The 20,318-nt window shown below is 48.9% G+C and overlaps 2 protein-coding genes and 1 long non-coding RNA gene across 12 annotated transcripts; 2 read left to right on the top strand and 1 right to left on the bottom strand.

Moving 5' to 3' along the window:
- The first annotated feature begins 229 nt into the window (after positions 1 to 229).
- On the top strand, positions 230 to 3,684 carry LOC117067754. Its single transcript, XR_004430842.1, has 2 exons — positions 230 to 289; positions 2,520 to 3,684. It is a non-coding gene; the product is annotated as an uncharacterized LOC117067754 (long non-coding RNA).
- Positions 947 to 18,324, bottom strand: CNTROB (centrobin, centriole duplication and spindle assembly protein). Of its 8 annotated transcripts, none has more exons than XM_033184697.1 (20): positions 17,661 to 18,324; positions 17,118 to 17,188; positions 16,269 to 16,353; positions 15,940 to 16,021; positions 15,340 to 15,496; positions 14,310 to 14,426; positions 13,975 to 14,091; positions 13,526 to 13,624; positions 10,773 to 11,009; positions 10,281 to 10,427; positions 7,309 to 7,442; positions 6,604 to 6,729; positions 6,218 to 6,380; positions 4,883 to 5,141; positions 3,143 to 3,294; positions 2,886 to 2,949; positions 2,539 to 2,709; positions 2,247 to 2,379; positions 1,706 to 1,778; positions 1,285 to 1,478 (listed from the first exon to the last, which is right to left on the bottom strand). In XM_033184697.1, the coding sequence occupies exons 3-20, from the start codon at positions 16,327 to 16,329 to the stop codon at positions 1,353 to 1,355; spliced, it is 2,418 nt and encodes an 805-aa protein (XP_033040588.1). In that variant the 5' UTR covers positions 16,330 to 16,353; positions 17,118 to 17,188; positions 17,661 to 18,324; the 3' UTR covers positions 1,285 to 1,352. The 8 variants fall into 8 exon arrangements, with proteins under 8 accessions (XP_033040584.1, XP_033040588.1, XP_033040586.1 ...); XM_033184695.1 differs by having other exon boundaries at positions 16,265 to 16,353; XM_033184692.1 differs by having other exon boundaries at positions 17,118 to 17,533; positions 17,661 to 18,247.
- Positions 18,325 to 18,334: 10 nt separating this feature from the next.
- On the top strand, positions 18,335 to 20,090 carry TRAPPC1 (trafficking protein particle complex 1). 3 transcript variants are annotated; one of them, XM_033184706.1, is made up of 5 exons: positions 18,335 to 18,512; positions 18,623 to 18,721; positions 18,875 to 18,945; positions 19,292 to 19,430; positions 19,707 to 20,090. In XM_033184706.1, exons 2-5 carry the CDS (start codon positions 18,623 to 18,625, stop codon positions 19,833 to 19,835), a joined length of 438 nt encoding a protein of 145 aa, XP_033040597.1. In that variant the 5' UTR covers positions 18,335 to 18,512; the 3' UTR covers positions 19,836 to 20,090. The 3 variants fall into 3 exon arrangements, with proteins under 3 accessions (XP_033040597.1, XP_033040596.1, XP_033040599.1); XM_033184705.1 differs by having other exon boundaries at positions 18,360 to 18,512; positions 18,623 to 18,749; positions 18,789 to 18,945; XM_033184708.1 differs by having other exon boundaries at positions 18,362 to 18,512; positions 18,623 to 18,715.
- Positions 20,091 to 20,318: the final 228 nt, after the last annotated feature.

Consider the following 20,318-nt stretch of genomic DNA (forward strand, 5'->3'; position numbering starts at 1 on the left):
TTTATGAGAAATCTCTAAACTGCTTTCCACAGTGGCTGAACTTCCATTTCCACTGGCAGCTATATAAACATTCCCTTTTCTCTGCAGCCTTGCAGCATGTTGTTTTTTGACTTTTTAATAAGTCATTCTGACAGGCATGAGATGGTATCTCATTGTGGGGTTTTACATTAAATTCATTTGCATTTCTCTGATGATTAGTAACGAGCATTTTTTCAAATGTTTCTTGGCCGCTTGCATGTCTTCTTTTGAGAATTGTCTGCTCATGTCCTCTGCCCATTTTTTAATGGAGGTATTTGTTTTTTGTTTGTTGATTTAAGTTCCCAATAGATTCTGGATGTCAGACCTTTGTCAAATGCACAGATTGAGAATATTTTCTCCCATTCTGTAGGTTGTCTGTTTACTCTGTTGACAGTCTCTTTTGCTGTGCAGAAACTCTTTAGTTTAATTAGGACCCAGCACTCTAGTCTTTTACACGTTTCAAAGCCATAAGCGTGAAGACTGTAGCAACAGTATGTCTGCTGGCTGGAGTAGAATCTGCCAGTCTGAATCCTATGAATGCAACCTGAAAGAATTATTTTTCCTTTTTTTTTCTTTTTTCAGATGGAGTCTCGCTTTGTCGCCCAGGTGGAGTGCAGTGGTGTGATGGGCTCACTGCAAGCTCCGCCTCTTGGGTTCATGCCATTCTCCTGCCTCAGCCTCCCGAGTAGCTGGGACTACAGGCGTCCACCACCATGCCCAGCTAATTTTTTTGTATTTTTAGTAGAGACGGGGTTTCACGTGTTAGCCAGGATGGTCTCGATCTCCTGACCTCGTGATCTGCCCGCCTCAGCCTCCCAAAGTGCTGGGCCACCACACCTGGCCTATTTTCCCTTAAAAGAGAAAACTTTCTCCCCAAGAACCAAATTTTAACTCAAACTCTTTATACAATAACTTACTCTTATTAAAGTTTGGGTCTTTTCTGATTATTAAAGTAACATATACTTGTTTTAGAAAATTTGGAAAATACAGAAATGTATTAAAAAACTAAGAATCACCCATAATTCCACTTCCACCCAGAGTTCATTGCTCTGCAGGTTTTAGCTTTGTCCACTGAATCTGAGCTACTCCAACTTTCCAAATCTTGTCATAGACCATCTTCCAAAGCATTCACATCTTTTCCCATAGGAAATGACATATAAACACGTAACATATAAAAAAAAGTACTCAAACCAAATGTGGTTTCTTTACAGAGTGATTTCCTACAAAACCTCTATTTTCCAAATTCCTATGAGCTAGAGACTCTGATACAGACTATTGAGCATTTATTAAAATAACAACAAGAGAACAAAGAAGAGGAAAGAGGGTAGGGGGGCTCATCTCCAGACTCCCCCCCGGCTCCTCATGCTACTCGGGGCATGGTGCCCACTTTTCTTCCGTGCAGGAGGTTTTTCAGTCTTGGGGGCTGTAGCAGGGCGGCGAGGGACAGACTGGGAGGGAATCTGAGAGTTGAGGGAAGAGAGAGGAAGAAATCAGCGTCAGATCCTCTCGATTCCCCACACCACTGAGGAAAGGCACGTGGAGAGGGCCAGATGAGTCTGCAAGGAGGAAAGGCCATGCTACAGAACGCGGGGGTGGAACAGAGGGGCCAGCCAGGAGTGCGCAGAGGTGAAGGAACTGGTCAGTGAGAGCCCTTTTCTCCCCTGGTCCCTGCCTGACTTTCCCTCACCTCTTTCCGGGGGATCTCACCCAAGCGGGAGTCTATGTTCCTTCTGGGGACATTATCCCCTTGGCCATCAGTCCTGCCACACAAATCAAAGGTATGAGGATGGGGAGCTCTGTCCCCCCGGTTACCCAATACTGGATGAAAGAACCACTCCCCAATTCTATCTCTTAAGAATAAGATCAAACTCGATAGACCCAGGCATCAACTGGGAGGAGACATTAGTGGAAGCAAATAATGAGTTATACTAGCTAGTCAAAATTCTAGGATTCTGAGTTTTGAGCTGAGGGGTAAAGAGGAAAAAAACGAAGGTAAAGAGACCCGGGGAAAAGATTTTTTTGTTTAGAAGAAAAAAGCAATAGAAAGGAAGAGACAAAAGAAAGGTGTGGGGCAGTAAGAGAAGAAGATCTGTGGATCCACCTCTCATCCTTCACTTTCCTCCCCAGAAAGGGACAACGATTCAATTCAGGGTAAAACACACCCACTCCACTCCCCATAATCCAGCTTCCACCCTGCGAATCCTTCCTCCTTCCTCCCAGGCTTGTACCCGCTGTGTTCCAGCCTCTTCAGGTAGAGCAGGAGATCCTCAGCAGGCAGAGCCCCCCAGCCCCGAGCCTGGTAGAGTCGCAACAGTTGAGACACCTCCATCAGCTGCCTTGGCAATGTGAGCCCATCTCCACCTGACAGACAGAGCAATAATCACAGGTGTCATCCTAGGGCCCCTCTCCCCAGCCCTCAGCCCATTTCCCCAGGAATTCAGAAGGGCAGTAAGTACCTGTACTGGATACACACTCAGGACTGTCCCTCTTTTTTTCCCTAGTAAACCAGGACATGCTCACCTCTCTCTGGGGAACCACTGCTGGGACCACTGCCTTGTGAATGGGAGGATGGAAGCTCCTGGACCCGGAAAAGACTGGATGCCACGGCTAAGGGAACTTTGGTTTTGTGGACAGGGGGTGGAATACGAGGCACTTGAGGGGCTTCCTCCCAAGATGGGACAGTCAGAGGACCTAGCAAAACGAAAGAGAGCCAAGAATCAGGAAATGGGGCAAAGAACCAAGATAGTCCCACCACCCAGCATTCACAAGGCTTTATTGCCTTTGCCAGCTCCTAAAAATTCATCCTAGATAACCAACTCCGTCTTTCCTAGGCCCCAGCCCCAACTTTCTTCAGGGTTGGAACTCACCAGACTTAGGGGGCAACAGATCGACAGCAGGGTTCTCATTGTTCTGGGACACTGTCTCCAGCAACTGTGGGTGAATAAGATAGTCAAGTTCCCCAGGGACTGACAGAGAAAAAGGCCTAGGGAACTAAGAGAAGAAGCTGAGACGAAGAGTTAGTCATAAACAGGGAATGAGGTCAGAGTCCCGGATTCCCAGAGCAGAAAGAGGAAAAGAGAAAGGGAAGAAGAAAATGAGCTAGTCTGGGTGGAATCTCTCTTACCTGGCGCAAAAAATTCTTGAGGCCCTCCAGCTGAGCAGGCGGCAGCCCTTGCTTTAGGAGGCCCTCCCCGTCAGGTCCAGGATCTTCCTCAGGGAATGGCCTTTCTGCCCTATGGTCGGGATGGAAGGCCCCAAGTGCAGAGAAGGCCCCAGCTATAAAGTGAAACAGGTGTGGGGGGGTGCAAGTGTGCTCAAGGGGGAAGGGGCTCCTCCACAAATCAACTCACCTAATACTCAGAAGAGAGGGGCCTATTAAATGTAAGAGGAACGTCACTGCTAGGAGAAGATGAAGATGGAGGTTTAAAGGAGCTGGAGAGGGAAGGGTTGGTTGGAGGTGACTGGGAGATAGCACAGCTGAACTCTAAGACAGAAATATAGACAGAAGAAGAAAGCTGTGGTACTCAAACTCTAAACAAATAAATACCCTCACCAACTCCCTGAAGAATGGAAATGAGTAACACACATGTTCTGATCTCTTCCCCAGAATATGCCCCATTCTTTTATTATTCTCACATAATTAAAAAATTTTTAATTGTGATACAACTAATCTCTCTCTTTCTTTTTTTTTTTTTGAGACGGAGCCTATATCTGTCGCCCAGGCTGGAGTGCAGTGGTGTGATCTCAACTCACCGCAACCTCCGCCTCCCGGGTTCACTCCATTCTCCCGCCGAGTAGCTGGGACTACAGGCGCCCGCCACAATGCCCGGCTAATTTTTTGTGTTTTTGGTAGAGACGGGGTTTCACTGGGTTAGCCAGGATGGTCTCGGTCTCCTGATCTCGTGATCCGCCCGCCTCAGCCTCCCAAAGTGCTGGGATTACAGGCGTGAGCCACCGTGCCCGGCCTCTTTTTTTTTTTTTAAGAGACAGAGTCTTGCTGCCTTGCCCAGGCTGGAGTACAATGGCACCTTCTTAGCTCACTGTAGCCCCAAACTCCTTGGTTCAAGCAATCCTTTTGTCTCAGTCTCCCTGAGTAGCTGGAAATTCAGGTGTGTGCCACCACACCCAGCTAATTTTTTATTTTTTGTAGAGATGAGGTCTCACTATATTGGTCAGACTGGTCTGGAACTCCTGACATCAAGCCATCCTCCCACCTCAGCCTCCCAAAGTGACAGGATTACAGGTGTGAGCCACCGGGTCTGCTCCACCCCTCATTTTTAATTCGACTTAGGTTGTCATGTTTGTACCACACAGAACACCTCCATCCACTCAAATCACAGCTGACATTAAACTAGGAGTGGACACCACACCCAAGGTCAGTGAATCCAATCAGATGGCCTCTAAACTGGACCTAAGAAACTGAGACACCGACGTCCCTCTAAATGTCTAGAGGCTCAGCTAGAGTATCACAGCCACAGCTGGTCAAACTCATGTGTGAACTGAAGTTATGAGGGGGGAGAACCTTGGATGCTGGTCTAGCAAGAAAAAAGAGCAGATGTGCAGGAGAGGCGGACCCAGGAGACTATGCAGGCCCACAGAAAAGGGCCAGCTGGCTGCCTCAGTTCCTGATAGTGCCCCTGTTCCCAACTCCAGTTCTCATGAAGTCCAGTGACACCACACTTCCATGAGATCTTAGTCCCTTTATGTGGACCAATGTGAGCATATTTCTGCTCCTTGGCAACTTGTGATCACTAAAGGCATCTGGGAAACTAAATGCTCAAGTACCAGAGAGAAAGCAAGGTACGAAAGAGGGAGCCAATTCATGCACAGAAGGGGAACCCCAGTGACTTCTGTCCCCAGTTACCTGCGGATGGAGTGAGGTCTGGTTTAGGCTCCAAGGGTTGGAAAGAATGTTGGCTCTGAAAAGAGGGGCCCAACAGGAGGCTAAGATCTGAGGAGGAACTGCAAAGAACAGGAGGTGCTCCAGGTAGCTCGTCCCTTGCTTCCCGGCTCTGCTGCAATACAGGCTTCAGGGCCACGGCCACAGGAGGCATAGTCCAGACCGTCCTCTCCTCCTTCTCTGGTTCCTGAGGCCCGGGGCTGGAGGGTCCAGCAGGAGGAGCCTGACCAGGAGAAAGGCAGAAAGAAGGGTCAAAGTGCAGCAGGTTTAAAGAGGTAAGACATGGTACAAACACTTTCGTAAGATTATAAATTTCCGGGTGCAGTGGCTCACACCCGTAATCCCCACACTGGGAGGATCGTTTGAGGCTAGGAGTTTGAACCAGGCTTGGCAACATAGAGAGACTCCATCTCTACAAAAGATTTAAAAATTAGCTGGGGGCAATGGCACGCGTGTGTAGTCCCAGCTACTCGGCAAGCCAAGGAGGGAGCATTGCTTGAGCCCAGCCTGGGCAACAGAGTGAGACCTTGTCTCAAATACACAAATAATAAATATTTAAATAAATAAAATTAAAATATCCTAATTTTTTCTTCTTTTTCTTTGAGATGAGGTCTTATTATGTTGCCTAGGCTAGTCTTGAACTCCTGAGCTCAAGTGATCCTTCTGCTTTAGCTTCCCATATAGCTGAGATTATAGACACACCACCACACCTGCTAGAATTTCGTAATTAAAAGAAGGAAGTGGGAAGTACCAACATATGAAGGGCTAGGAAGTGAGACTCTCTACTGTACTCTGGGGCAGGACTTGGCAACAATTTTTGGCCCTTTCCGTCATAATTCATTCAGCTGTCCCTCCACAAAATTAGTACCACATATCATTTGTCCCCTCTTGGGACTGGGAGACTAGAGTTATGCCCAGTGGAATGGGGCCAGTCTGAGTAAGCTATGGCCATGGAAAAAAGACTTTGCTGAGGCAGTTATTATTTGTAAAGTCCACTGATGTTTTCCCCCTGATATAGGCCTTAGGAGCTGAACTTAGTACTTCCCTTGGGAGGGAGCTAGATTTCCAAAGAAGGAATCTAGAACATAGTTCTTGCTGGGCATGGTAGCTTATGCCTGGAATCCCAGCACTTTGGCAGTTAGAGGTGGGAGGATCACTTGAGCCCAGGAGTTCGAGGCTGCAGTGAGCTATGATCGTACCAGTATACTCCAGCCTGAGCAACAGAGTGAGACCCTGCCTCAAAAATAAAAACAAAAACAGAACGCAATGGAGAAGCTTAGCTCACGGGGCAATGCTTACTGAAGGGTTGGGCGGTGGGAGAGTGCTGCTGAGTAGCTGGTTGGCCTCATCCCAGTGGGCCTGCAGCATGGCCTGCAGTCTTTCCACCAGCTCCACCCGCTGCTCCTCCAGCTGCTGGTTCCCACTCTGCAGTTCGCGTACTCGCGCTTGCTCCCGGGCCAGTCTGAAGAAAAGAGAGAAGTGACTCAGGGCCCTTAAGGAAGTAGAGACTTGGGGGCTAAGAAAAGCCAGAAGGGAATGTCAGATATCTGACATTCTGAAAGGAGCTGAGGCCCATGTAGAGGAGGACAGACCAATCAAGGGAGCAGCTCTTTAGTGTTCTCAGTTTGGACTCTACCCATGGGAAAGGGGCTGGGGCCTGAAAGGGGCACTCTGGGGACCAGGACCTGAGCTCGTAGTCCTCAGCCACCTGTTGTTGCCGCTCCTCTCTCTCTGCCATTTCCACCTTGAACTGAGCTAGCTGACTGGCTAGCTCCTGCTGGTGTTGTCCACTCAGGTCCTGCAGCTGCTTCCTGCAGGGCACAGGTAGGAGAAGAGGACTGAGACTGGAGACAGAAGAAGTGACCAACTGAGAAAAAGACATCATGTGTGCATGTGACAGTGACCTAGATAGCCAGTCAGCTAGCCTGGCCATGGCACAGGAAGCAGCAAGGACAAAGCTGGGGTCTTAGGATGGGTTCCTCAGAAGCAGAGACTTAAATAAATTTATTTTGGGAGCATTTCCAGAAAATCTTGGCAGCTGAATGGGGGTGAGAAGTGAGGCCGGGCTGGGAGGAGGCTCAGTCCGACAGAGCAGCTCTGGAGACAGCGCAGGTCATACCTCAGCACTGTCTCAGCAAAGGAGCTGGACCATCTATCATTCTGCACCCATCAGTTCTTGGTTAAGGGCTACTCTCTATGGGATGAAAATTCCCAGGCACTTCTGGCTCTCCAAGAATGCATGAAGGCAGCCCTCCCAAGAGAGACGCAGGGCCAGGCTGACGGGAGTTAGCGCACTCTGGGAGTCACAGTGCTGGACCATGGCAAAGGGATTGAAGGGAAACTAACGATACCCGCTGTGGCTGAGAGAAGTGACACCGAGTCCCATGTACCTGTGATGTTCCCTGAGGGAGGCTGCTTGCCGTAGGCTGCTCTCCTGAGCCTGTGCCAGCCGCTCTGTCACCCGCTGCTCCAGCTGCACAGCCAGCTCTGACTCTAGCTGGATCCGTTGGCTTTCATACCGGGCCTGGGAGTGAAGGAAGGTGGGATAACGGCCCAAATCTGTTTGGGCTTACAAGAGGATGGAGGATATAATGTAGACAAAATCCAGTACAAACTTTCCCCTCATATGAGATGAAGAACAAGAATTTTGCCTCAAGGAGTGAAAGAAGTTCCCTTTCCTTAATAAACCATAAGATATTCACACTTTAAACATACATCAAAGTGAAAATGACTTTGGGTGAAAGACATAAATTTCTTAGCTAAAATGAATGTTTGATAGAGCAATCAAATTCATTCTGTGTCTGAGATAACATACCCTGAGTACCTGAAAGCCAGTAGACATTCAGTATATGTTAGTGCCTCTTCCTTCTTAAGCAGTCAACCTGTGTCTCCATTTTCTCAGCCACAGTCCTTCAACTCACTAAAATCTGATTTCCACGTATAGTACTTTACCATAAAGAATTCAATTTCTTTTCTTTTCCTTTTTTTTTTTTTTTTGAAACGGAGTTCTGCTCTGTCACCCAGGCTGGAGTGCAGCGGCGTGATCTCAGCTCACTGCAACCTCTGCCTCCCAGGTTCAAGCAATTCTCCTGCCTCAGCCTCCTGAGTAGCTGCAACTACAGGTGTGTGCCACCAGGCCTGGCTAATTTTTTGTATTTTTAGTAGAGACGGGGTTTTTACCGCGTTAGCCAGAATGGTCTCAATCTCCTGACCTCATGATCTGCCCATCTCAGCCTCCCAAAGTACTGAGATTACAGGTGTGAGCCACTGCGCATGGCCCAAATAACTCAATTTCTAAATCCAAATAGTGGTTATTTCTCAGCCCCTACTTTTGAGAAAGGGCCTTGCTCTGTTGCTCAGCCTAAAGTGCAGTGGTATGATCATGGCTCACTGCAGTCTTGACCTCCCAGACTCAAGCGATCCTCCCACCTCAGCCTCCAGAGTAGCTGGGACTGCAAGCTCATGTCACCACACATAGCTAATCTTTTTATTTTTTGTAGAGATGGGGGTCTCACTATGTTGCCCAGGCTGGTCTCAAACTCTTGGACTCAAGCAATCCTCCCACTTCAGCTTCCCAAAGTGCTGGGATTACAGGCATGAGCCACCACACCTGGCCCTGTCTTTTTTGAGACTTGGTCTCACTCCTGTCACCCAGGCTGGAGTGTAGTGGTGTGATCACGGCTCACTGCAGCCTCTACTTCCAGAGTTCAGTTGATCCTCCCACCTCAGCCTCCCGAGTAGCTGGGATTACAGGTCTACAGGTGCGTGTCACTATACCCAGCTAATTTTTTGTGTTGTTAGCAGAGTTTAGGTACTGCCATGTTGCGCCCAGGTTGGTCTTGAACTCCTGGGCTCAAGCAATCTGCCCGCCTCAGCCTCCCAAAGTGCTGGAATTCCAGGTGCGAGCCATCACACCTGGCTGCTTTCTTAGTCTTTATTGCATGTGATCTCATTGTAACACCTGATGCCCTAGGTCAATTCTTTTTTTTATTATTATTATTTTTTGAGATGGAGTCTCACTCTGTTGCCCAGGCTGGAGCACAGTGGCGCAACGTGGGCTCATTGCAACGTCCGCCAGGTTCAAGCGATTCTCCTGCCTCAGCCTTTTTAGTAGCCGGGACTACAGGTGCGTGCCACACACCTGGCTAATTTTTGTATTTTTAGTAGAGATGGGGTTTCACCATGTTGGCCAGGCTGGTCTCAAACTCCTGGGCTCAAGTGATCTGCCCGCCTTGGCCTCCCACAGTGTTGGGATTACAGGCATGAGCCACCACAACCGGGCCAAAGGAGTGTGGTTCTCAAATGCCGGCCTCACTGGTACCTCCTTAAGTTAACCATTTATAAGGAACATAGCCTCTCAGAATGGCTTGCACCTGGAAAATTCATCAATTTGTCCTTAACACACATTTTATACATAAAAACCGAGGCCCATAAGGGTCAAAATTCTAGCTAGAAGTCAAACTAAGTGCCCAGTCCTAATGCAGTACTCTTTCCTCTTCAATGCTGTGTCTCCACCATGGGCTAGAACACAGCTCTCTCCAATCCTTTCCTGTATCCTGTAGATCAGCAGACTACAGCCCAATTCAGCCCTCCATGGCCTGTTTATATAAGCTGTACTAGAACACAGCTGTGCCCATTTGTTTACGTACAGTTTGTAGCTACTTCTGTGGTATAACAGCAGAGTTGGGTAGTTGCAGCTGAGACCATACAACCCACAAAGCTAAAAATATTTACTGTCTGGACCTTTACAGAAAAAGTTTGCCATCTCCTGTTCTATTCCACAGCAAGAGTCTGACTAGTCTGAATTTAAAATTCAGTATGTTAGCTGGATGGAAAGTGTTTTTCAAAGTGTAATTACATCTGACAAACAATTTCTGAGTACAATTCTGTGCCAGGCCATGTGCTGTTATGGAAGTTTCATAAGTAAATTAAAAAATCATTGCCCTCCTGGGTCCCTGACCTACTCAGAGAAATTAATACAAGTTATTTAAGTAAAGAGAATTACAAAGCATATTGTTACGATTGGAATCAAGTCTCTGACAAAAACTTTCACCTGCTCTGTCAACCCACTAAGTGTGGTGTCATCTGTTAAAATAACATAAGGTATCTTTAATAGATTTAAATCTATTTAATCCTAAAAGTAACACTAGGTCAGTCTGACATATTGTGGGAAATGGTCACTCAGTGAGAAATGGCTCTGAGTTTAGGACAGAAAACTACCCAAAATACTACATAGAAACTGTTGATGGAATTAAACCCCAAATCCCTGAACTGGGAGTGTCTGCCACAACTCCTGAGGGGTCCTTCTGCCTCAGATCTACTTCTCGCAGAACAAAACCTCAAGAACCCTCTGCCTTCTGACCTGCACCAAGCTCATTTCCAGTTGCAGAGCATCTCTCTCTCTCCGAGCTGTATCCAGCTCTCCTTCCAGCCGCCGCACCTCAGACTGCACCAATGCCAACTGGTGCTGGGCCTCCCAGGCGGCCTGGGCTTCCCTCTGGCTCTTCTCCTATGAAAGACAAATCAAACGTACATAAATATGTCATTTCCTATCTCCTGGTTACCTCCACTCCCCAATTCATCCTCCCAAACCCTAAAACCCAAGCTTCGCCCTTCTCCTCCCATTTGTCTTATTTCCCCATCCCTGTTGAATTTCAGTCTTTGGCCTTTCATGTATTCAAAACCCCAGCCCTTCCTGCTGGTCCTATACTCTCAACTTTGTCTCCCACACGTGGCTCTCTACTCTCCATTCCTGCCTATATATATCCCGCATATTCTAACATTCCATCCCATTCAATCATTTTGCTCTTCATCTATTCCCTAGTTCCTCAACTCTTCCAACTGCCACTTTTACCTTCTCTCTTTCCAACTGAGCCTGGTTCTCCTCCTGCAGCGCCTGGTAGTGTTCCTTAAGCTGGTGCTCTTGCTGGGCCCAGGTCTGCCGTTCTTCTTCTAGGGCAGCCCGAAGAGTCTCCAACTCGCGATGCTCACTCAGTTGCCCAGCCCGAGCTGCATCCCGCTCTTCCTGCAGGGCACAGCACCGCTGCTGTTCTGCCTCCAAGCTCAGGGTCAGAGCTTGCCTTTCCTCCTCCTACAGCCACAGAAGAAAACCAAGCTCCTTAGTAGGCTCTTAGTAGGCTCTTCAGAGACCAGCAGTCTGCCCTCTGACCCTCAAACAAGGTGCCTGCTGAGAATTATGCTCATTAAAAACACAATAATTAGGCTGGGCACGACGGCTCACACCTGTAATCCCAGTACTTTGGGAGGCCGAGACAGGCAGATTACCTGAGGTCAGGAGTTTGAGACCAGCCTGGTCCAACATGGTGAAATCCCGTCTCTACTAAAAATACAACAATTAGCTGGGCATGGTGGTGGGCGCCTGTAATTCCAGCTACTTGGGAGGCTAAGGCAGGAGAATCGCTCTAACATGGGAGGTGGAGGTTGCAGTGAGCTGAGATCACACAACTGCACTCCAGCCTGGGTGACAGAGCAAGACTCCATCTCAAATAAAACCTAAAAAACCCCACAAGAGTTGACAGGCGCAGTGGCTCATGCCTGTAATCGCAGCACTTTGGGAGGCCGAGGCAGGCAGATCATCTGAGGTTAGGAGTTTGAGACCAGCCTGGCCAACCATGTCTCTACTAAAAATACAAAAATTAGCTGGGCATGGTGATGCACACCTGTACTGCCAGCTACTTGGGAGACGAGGCAGGAGAATTGCTTGAACCTGGGAGGCGGAGGTTGCAGTGAGCCAAGATTATGCCACTGAACTCCAGCCTGGGCAACAGAGCGAGATTCCATCTTAAAACAAACCAACCGGCTGGGCGCCTCAAGCCTGTAATCCCAGCACTTTGGGAGGCTGAGACGGGCGGATCACAAGGTCAGGAGATCGAGACCATCCTGGCTAACATGGTGAAACCCCGTCTCTACTAAAAAATACAAAAAAATAGCCGGGCGAGGTGGCGGGCGCCTATAGTCCCAGCTACTCGGGAGGCTGAGGCAGGAGAATGGCGTGAATCCGGGAGGCGGAGCTTGCAGTGAGCTGAGATCCGGCCACTGCACTCCAGCCCAGGCGACAGAGCGAGACTCCATCTCAAAAAAAAAAAAAAAAAAACCAACCAACAAACAAAACACAATAGTTGACAAGCTCATGGGACTATAATAGATAAGAGCAGCTGTTCCAGAGCCAATCTCAGGTTTGAATCCTGCTTCTGGAATTTACTATGTGTTCTTAGGAACACATCCTTATCTGTAAACTAGAGGTTATAACAAGGTCTGCCTTCTGAGCATTAAAGTAAAAAGCATATGGAAAGCATTTAGCACAGCATTAGGCACATAGTAAGTACTCGATACACAATAGTTACCACCATCATCATCAAAAGAAATTCCACTAAGACTAGAATATCCAGCCTACAATCATGAACCATCATCCATCATCAGGACTGTCAGATATATATAGCCTGTTAAGACTACAAGTACCAGCATGCATGCAGCAAGCATGCGTTATGCATGCAACAAGTTCCAAACCCGGCTACTAATTCATATGGCTAATCACCTTATCATTTGAGCTCTAAGAGAGTTGAGTGAAATGGCTGAGTATGGTGGCTCACATCTGTAATCCCAGCACTTTGGAAGGCCAAGGCGGGCAGATCGCTTGAGGTCAGGAGTTTGAGACCAGCCGGGCCACTGTGGTAAAACCCTGTCTCTACCAAAAAAATACAAAAATTAGCTGGGTGTGGTGGCATGCACCTGTAGTCCCAGCTACTTGGGAGGCTAAGGTGGGAGAATCGCTTGAACCCAGGAGGCAGACGCTGCAGTGAGTTGCGATTGCACCACTACACTCCAGCCTGGACAACAGAGCGAGACCCTGTCTCAAAAAAAAGAAAAGAAACTTAGTCAATTCCATACCTTTTTTGGCCATGCCCTACAGAGTTCCTAAAGCAGATTGAAAAAAATCATCCAGGAAATTTCTGAAAAGATTTGGGTTCCACCACATATCTACTGAATCAAAACCTCTGCGGGTGAGTCCCAGAAATCTTTATTTTATTTTAGTTTAGTTTTTCAAGATGGAGTCTCACTCTGTCGCCCAGACTGGAGAGCAGTGGCGTGATCTCAGCTCACTGCAACCTCTGCCTGCTGGGTTCAAGCAATTCTCCTGCCTCAGCCTACCAAGTAGCTGGGACTAGAGGCATGCACCACCATGCCCAGCTAATTTTTTGTATTTTTAGTGGAGACAGGGTTTCACCTTGCTGGCCAGGCTGGTCTCGAACTCCTGACCTTGGGATCCACCCGCCTTGGCCTCCCAAAGTGCTGGGATTACAGGCATGAGCCACCGTGCCCGGCCTATATTTTAAAATAATTCCTCAGATGACACTAATGTTCTAATGAGGATACAAATTGCAGAGTTTCTCAAACTGACTTGGTAGCAGAGTCTTTTTTTTTTTTTAATAGAATATCTAGCTGAATTACTGTTCTAAGGAACACACTCTGGGAAACAGTGCTCTGGTGCAACTCAAATTATAATCTCCCACAATCCACCAATAGCCCATAGCTCTCTAGAAGTAATTAACAGCTTCCAATGGAATTAACCCAGTTCAGTCTTCTCACCAATGTCTCTCTTTCCCGTTGCTGCAGTCTGGCACTTTCCTGCTCACGATTCAGGGCCTCCATGGCCTCAGAAAGGCTTTGTTCCAGGCGGGTTACTGTCTTTCAGGAAGAGAGGAATACAGGGCAGAGGAACTGTGGGAAATCTGTGTGTGCTATATTTTATAAAGCATTGACAATGTAAACTTGAAACTTCAGAGTTAACTAAAATGACTAAGGGGCCAGACAGAAGACTACATGGTGTGGGAAAAATCAAGAAGTCATTGATGATGCAAGTTGGACAGCAGAAATGGTTAAAGGAGAAGAAAGGAGGGATGAAAAGAAATGTCAGGACAGCCACTACAAGACTGAGGTCAGTCTGTTGGGAACCCTAATTCCAGAGCTATTTCTGCCCCTTTCCATCTAGAGATCTGTGACTCAGGTTCTAATGCCATATGCTCCAGGGTGCTCACCTCCTGCTGCTTGCTTCTGGTGAGCTCTGCTGCCTGGCGTTCCTCTTGAAGTCCCCTGAGAACCTCTGTCCGCTCAGCCTCATGCCGGTTCCAGCCCTCTACCACACGGGCCAGGGTCTTAGGTAGGGCAAGTAAAATGGAATTTCAAAATAACTTTTTTGCCTTCTTTTTACCATAGGGGCGGGGTCAACAGCCATCTTCTCCCAACAGTCAGCAAACCAACCCCTTGCCCAGCTCTCAGCATGCGCCAAGAAATACTGGTTGGCCACCCCCTTGTTTATTATCCCTTAATGCTCTTCATGGCGAGACTCACCCACATTTTGCTACCCTGGTACCTTGTCCAGTTGCTCAATCATGGTATCTTTCTTGCGGTCGGCAGCCACAGCCACGGCTAATTGTTGCTGTAGCTCTAACACTCGGGTCTGCAGGCTCTGAATATGGCGCTCACAATGCTGGGGAAAAGGGTGAGGAGTCTGGGTGTTGCCCATCTTTCGTATGACCACAGCACCAAACTTTCCAGTTCCTCTAGTGGGGGAATGGGCTGGCACCAAGAAGCCTGGGTCCCAAGAACAGAATAGTTTTGGAGAGGGAGAATCAGGAAAATTCTGAAGCAAGCACCTTGAGGCTCAAGATCTCCATCATGTTTCTGTACCTTTTCAGGAGATTAGTGCTTAGATTCCAGGCTCCTCCTTTTCCTGGATCTCCTGAGTAAAAATCCCATAAACCTTTTGGCAGAGGTGCAGCAGCCCACACAGCAAAATGTGCAAAGTTACTCCTACCTTCAGAAGCTCATTGGACACAATGAGTAAACACAGCAAGGATAAAGGGGAAAGCCTTTCATTCATGCCAAGGGGTTTAACATAGAGAAAGAGAGGCTTCCAAAAATGGCAACCAAGGATTTTGACTTTCCTCTGCTTTGTCTATTTCTCTGTCCCCTTCAGACACTAAGGCAGAGGCTCACAGAGATAAAGGCTCAGTATATCACCAGTAGCTGTAAATCCTATGCACAAGCTAGCAGAGTTTGTGTTCACTCAACAAACACTGAGTGTTTCTGTGTTATGTATATTCTAGACCTTAGGCAGCCAGTACTAACACAAACAAGATACGGACCCTCAAATTTTAGAGACGAGAAAAAAACAAGATATATCAGAACGATAAGCTATATGAAGGAAATAAGAGGGCGATCTGACTGACTACTTGGAAGGGAGGTGGTGCCATATTAGTTGGATGGTCAAAAAAGTCCTCCTCAGGAAAACATTTGAGTTAAGTCCCAGCTTTCAGGCTCTTCACCCTCAGCCCTTTTCAACACTTGGATCCCCTCTTTCTAATCTTTGCTGCTCTCAAAAGGAAGCCTTTGCATCTTACCTTGCGGCGGGTATGCTCTGAATCCAATGCATCTCTCAGCCCCTGACAATCTGGGGGATTGAGTGGAGGCCCTGGTCGAAGGCTGGTGTAGCGGGGAAACAGCTCCTCCAGGGCTTGGGCTGAGTTAGATGGAGACAAGTCTTGCAGGGGCCGGGTGCTGAGCAAATCAGGTAGAGAATGTTAGGGCTGGGAAAGCTTTTGAAATCCACTTGTCCAACTGTGATATTCTACAGATAAGGAAACTGAGACCCAGAGAGGCCAAGAGACTTGTCCGAAGTCATACAGCTATATAACCACAGCGCCATAAATAACACACAGGTCTGGGATTCGCTTAAAGGTTTCAGCAGAAACAAGCTAACTCTTTAGAGGGGAAGAACGACTGGAGGTTAAGAGAAAACCGGGTACCAGGCAGCAAATACCCGTGTTCCTGAAGGAGTAAAGCGGGTAGGAGACAGTAGAAAAAGGATGAAAACTGAAAGCTAAGTGATAAGCCTCTTGGGTTCTTAAGAGGTACAAAAGCAATAAAGGGAGAAATAAGGAACAAAACACTTGGATTTCCAAGAAAGCAAGCAAGCTAGGAGAACCCCAAGAAGAACTCACTTGAGCAAGGTGGCTGTGCTATCACTGTCAAAGGAGTCCTCTTCCCGTCTCTCTGAGCCAGCGCCAGGAATGAGGGGATCCCCTGCAGGCAGCCAGAGGGACCCCAAAGCCACAGTCAGGTAATGACAAAAACAGAGGCCACTTGAAGAAGAGAAAAGGCCTTCCTTTCCAGTTCCCTCACTCCTTCACCTCTCCCCCACCAAAGAAAGGGAGACTTTTCTCCTGAAATATCTTGCTCAGAGGTTTTCCTGCCTGCTTCCTCTGTCCACTTTCTCCCACCCCTTAAATCTAGGTTCTCCTTCATGGTTCTAGGGAAGGGGCTTACTCACGATAGGCTGTATCACGTGAGGTTTGGAGCATGGTCTGGAGCTGACCCCGAACACTTTCCATCTCAAAGATATGCTTAGAACCATCCTAGAAGAAAAGCCACACGGAAATCAGATGCAACCTGTGTTATCTGTCTCCTACCTATTGCCAGGGTAGAATTTTCACTCCAGCACTTTGGAAAACAAGAAAAACCAAACAGATACAATAAGGGATGTCCTAACCTTGAGTCAGAAATTCAAACACTACAGAAGCCAGAAAGATTATGTAAATAAAATAACTGAGGAGGTATAAGACAAGAATTGTGGAGATTCTTGCCAATTCAAGAACAAATGTAAGGACTGTGTGGCTTATGGCTATCACAGTCTGCAAATTGACTATGACACCTTTTCTATACAATACTAATAACTATCTTCTCTGTAACATGTTGTAGTTGACTAAACTATGTCTTAATGATGTACATGCCAAAGTTGGAACCATACTATCAAAATAGTGTTGAGCTGGAAGGATCTGAGCTGATATCCTAAGTCCCTAGTTCCCTCTTGGCATCAAGAAACCTTCCCCATTCCAAGTGCACAGGAAATAGCTCACCAACCTACCCCATAGGTTTGCTCTATCTACTCGCAGCAGAGATGTCTCTCACAAAAAACACTAGGAAGTTCCATAATTTTCAAATTATGGTGTCCCAGGTCACTCCCTCCCTCATAAGCATGACTGCTTATGCAGTTAAAAGGAATATGAAATCCAACAAGAAGAGTTCAAATCTCATCAAAGCTTTTTATTTTTACCAACCCCAATCCCAAGACTCTCTGGTGTCTGGTGCCACAGTGGTCTCAAAGACACACTTCCCTCACCTTTTTCTTCAAGTTGTTTTCCAATCCGACTGACAAGCTTCGACTCAATTCTTGGGCTAAGCCGTCTAACCCTTCATGAGGCGGGGAGGTGGAGGGTAAATACAGTTGGGCTCGGGCCTCCGCCTGCCGGCTGAGGCGCAAAGAAGCATAGAGCTGGGAGGTCACTTCAGACGACACTTGATTGAGCCCAGGGGGTTCTGAGGAATCACTCAGGAGATCCTCTGCCCCGAGGGGTGAACTGGGGCTGTCAGCTGATGTTGCCATGAATACAGGGAAGAGATAACCGGAGACAGCACAGAGCTGGGAGGTTCTGCTTTAGCAAAGTCCAGGAGGAAAAGTTCACGGAGAAAGATTTGGGTGAAGGGAGGAAGACTCCACGCCAAGGATCCTTGGTGAATTAAGGGCATCGAGGCTTTCTGGTTAGAGGAAAGGTTTCCACCAGTTCCAGGGCCCATGGGAGTGGGCAAAAGCATCCCTTTCCCCAGCTCCTGGGAACAGTGTTAAGAGGGTGCAGCGCAGAGGGGGTGCGGACAGAAGACCTACTGTGGGACAACAGCGCCGCTGAAGCTCCTCCTCCCAACTACGAGTGCTGGAAGCTGCAGATCAACTCCGGAACAGGCTATCCCCGGTCAACTGAGCTCTTAAGTTCTCACGCCCAAAACGTCCCAACGGAAACGGACCCAAATCCACTAGGGGCCCATTTTCTGTCCCCCTTCCCTACTTGTCCCTCAACTGGCTCCAGTCTCAAGAGAGGGGAACCTCACGCTCCCCCGCCTCTTCACCCGTTCTACCCAGGGTCAGCTCCCTTCTACTTTCCCTCCGACCCCTCCTGGCAAGAAAGCCATAGCAAGCTTCCTTGCTCCCTAGAATCTCTCCCTCCCCACCACCCCAAAAGAAACTTTGTGAACCCTCAGTCACTCCCTAAGTCGTCCCTAAAAAGCACGCCGCCCTCAAGCCTAGCCCGAGATCCTCTACCCCGACGACCACCCGGTTCCGCCCACTCTCCACCCTTCCAGTCCTCAGGCCCCAGTTTGCCAAAGTGGGGGGCAAGCGATTGGCCTCCTCCCCTAAGACTCCCCTCTCGCGCCTCCCACTATGCTCGAAACCGTTGGCAGCCTCCCGCCCACTGTCCACGGCTCCTCCTCTCTCGCCTCGATGACGTCACCCGCCCGCGAGACCATGCTCGCAGACGCTCACATAACTACTGTATCCCGAGCGTCTGGTCGCGCGTGCGCGGCTCCGGTGGCCACAGATTGGCTAAGGGAGGGAGGCGGAGTCTGACGAGCGGCTTTGGAACGGAGTTAATGCCCCGCCACCGCTGGGTGAGAACCCCCCAAGGGGCGGAGCGCCGTAGAAACCGGAAGTAACTCCTGACAGGCACTCGGAGCAGTTCCGGTGAGTCCGGGGGTGGGGTCCCCACCTGGTTGGAAGGCTGTGGGTCCGGGAACCCGAGCCCACGGAGTGGAGGCGGTTCCGAAGCGAGGCTCACATTCCCTCCCCTGCAGATGACTGTCCACAACCTGTACCTGTTTGACCGGAATGGAGTGTGTCTGCACTACAGCGAATGGCACCGCAAGAAGCAAGCAGGGATTCCCAAGGAGGAGGTGACGAGAGGGCCCCGGTGCAGCCCGGGTGACCTCTCATCTCCAAACACCTATAGTCCCAACCCAGCCCCTCCTCTCCAAACCCCAGCCATTCCCACCCCCCACCCCGTCTCCCGCATCAACCGAGAGCTAACTCTGCCCCTCTCCCTCCAGGAGTATAAGCTGATGTACGGGATGCTCTTCTCTATCCGCTCGTTTGTCAGCAAGATGTCCCCGCTAGACATGTACGCCGAGTCAGAAAAGATGTTGGGAGGAGGGCTAGCCTTGGGAATTTGGGGATGGGGGAGACTTTCTGAAGTGGAAGGAGCATTGGCCTCCAGAGGGTACTTAGAGAGGCTGAGTCCGGAGCGAGAGTGCTGGAGCTGGCAGGAGTGGCGGTGGGGAGGGTCTGAAAGTGGAGAGGTTGGTGGAGGCTACATTGAGGGGTGAGGATGGGTGATGTATTTACTCAACCAGGCTTCTACAAACGATATGTTTAGATGAAGAGGGAGTCGACCTTTGAGGGGATCAAAAGTATCTCTTTGGGAGAGATTCTGCTCCCATTCTTTAACACCTTCCTCATCTCTGCAGGAAGGATGGCTTCCTGGCCTTCCAAACTAGCCGTTACAAACTCCATTACTACGAGACGCCCACTGGGATCAAAGTTGTCATGAATACTGACTTGGGCGTGGGACCAATCCGAGATGTGCTACATCACATCTACAGTGCGGTCAGTGCCAGCCCCAGGGACCCATCCCCCAGAGCTCATCAGAACCCCAAGACTCCCTCATCTTCCCTGCCCTAATCCTACTATATGTTTGCTGAACTCAAGAGTTTTCGCAGGGGCCCTTAGGTTCTTAACTCCCACCACCACTTTCTCCTCAGAGAGGGCTTGCCTTCCAGCCCTTCTTCCTTGTGCATTCACACACCCCTGAGGTTACGCAAGGTTTGGGGCTAAAAACCAGAAGTATCCAAAGCCTGGCTCTAACATCTTCCCTTTCCATAGCTGTATGTGGAGCTGGTGGTGAAGAATCCCCTGTGCCCGCTGGGTCAAACTGTGCAAAGTGAGCTTTTCCGCTCCCGACTGGACTCCTATGTTCGCTCTCTGCCCTTCTTCTCCGCCCGGGCTGGCTGAAGCAACCTTCCTCATGTCTCAGGAGAATTCATGTCTGCCTGGGGCCCTTCCGAACCTGTGCCACTGAAGGGCCCCCACTGTAAGCCCCCGCACCCCCATCCCCCCACCCAGAGCAACAGCGTAAAGGCCTGCCCTGATGCTCTCCTCCTACCAGAATGAAGCCCACAAAGTCCCTCCACCTCCACACCAGGCCCTCTCTCCAGTTTTATCCCTGACCTGATGCGAGAAGCACAGAATAAACTTTTTGCCACTCTCTGCGGCCTGAGCGTATTGGTTTGAGGGCCTTCTCAGTCCTGCCCCACGCATGAAGGCGGAAAGTAGGGCAGCCACACATCCTTGAGGGCTATAAAGTGGCTTTGCGAATGGGCTTCCCAACCGTGGGAATATTGATGCTTTGGGCTGGATAATTCTTTTTTTTTTTTTTTTTTGAGACGGAGTCTCGCTCTGTCGCCCGGGCTGGAGTGCAGTGGCGAGATCTCAGCT

This window comes from Trachypithecus francoisi, unplaced genomic scaffold (genome assembly GCF_009764315.1).
Source record: "Trachypithecus francoisi isolate TF-2019V2 unplaced genomic scaffold, Tfra_2.0 Lachesis_group20, whole genome shotgun sequence".
Taxonomy (NCBI): domain Eukaryota; kingdom Metazoa; phylum Chordata; class Mammalia; order Primates; family Cercopithecidae; genus Trachypithecus; species Trachypithecus francoisi.

Bases quoted from the DNA above. Each gene is read 5' to 3' on its own strand.
- CNTROB (XM_033184691.1), bottom strand. From the start codon at position 17,381: ATGGCAACATCAGCTGACAGCCCCAGTTCACCCCTCGGGGCAGAGGAT. The intron at 16,354-17,117 runs GTGAGGGAAGTG...CTTTTCTTCTAG, and splicing joins AAAACAACTTGAAGAAAAAG to GATGGTTCTAAGCATATCTT. The intron at 1,479-1,705 runs GTGAGGGAAAGT...CTCAACTCTCAG, and splicing joins GTGAGATCCCCCGGAAAGAG to ATTCCCTCCCAGTCTGTCCC.
- TRAPPC1 (XM_033184705.1), top strand. From the start codon at position 18,623: ATGACTGTCCACAACCTGTACCTGTTTGACCGGAATGGAGTGTGTCTG. The intron at 18,750-18,788 runs GTGACCTCTCAT...GTCCCAACCCAG, and splicing joins AGGGCCCCGGTGCAGCCCGG to CCCCTCCTCTCCAAACCCCA. The intron at 18,946-19,291 runs GTACGCCGAGTC...TCATCTCTGCAG, and splicing joins AAGATGTCCCCGCTAGACAT to GAAGGATGGCTTCCTGGCCT.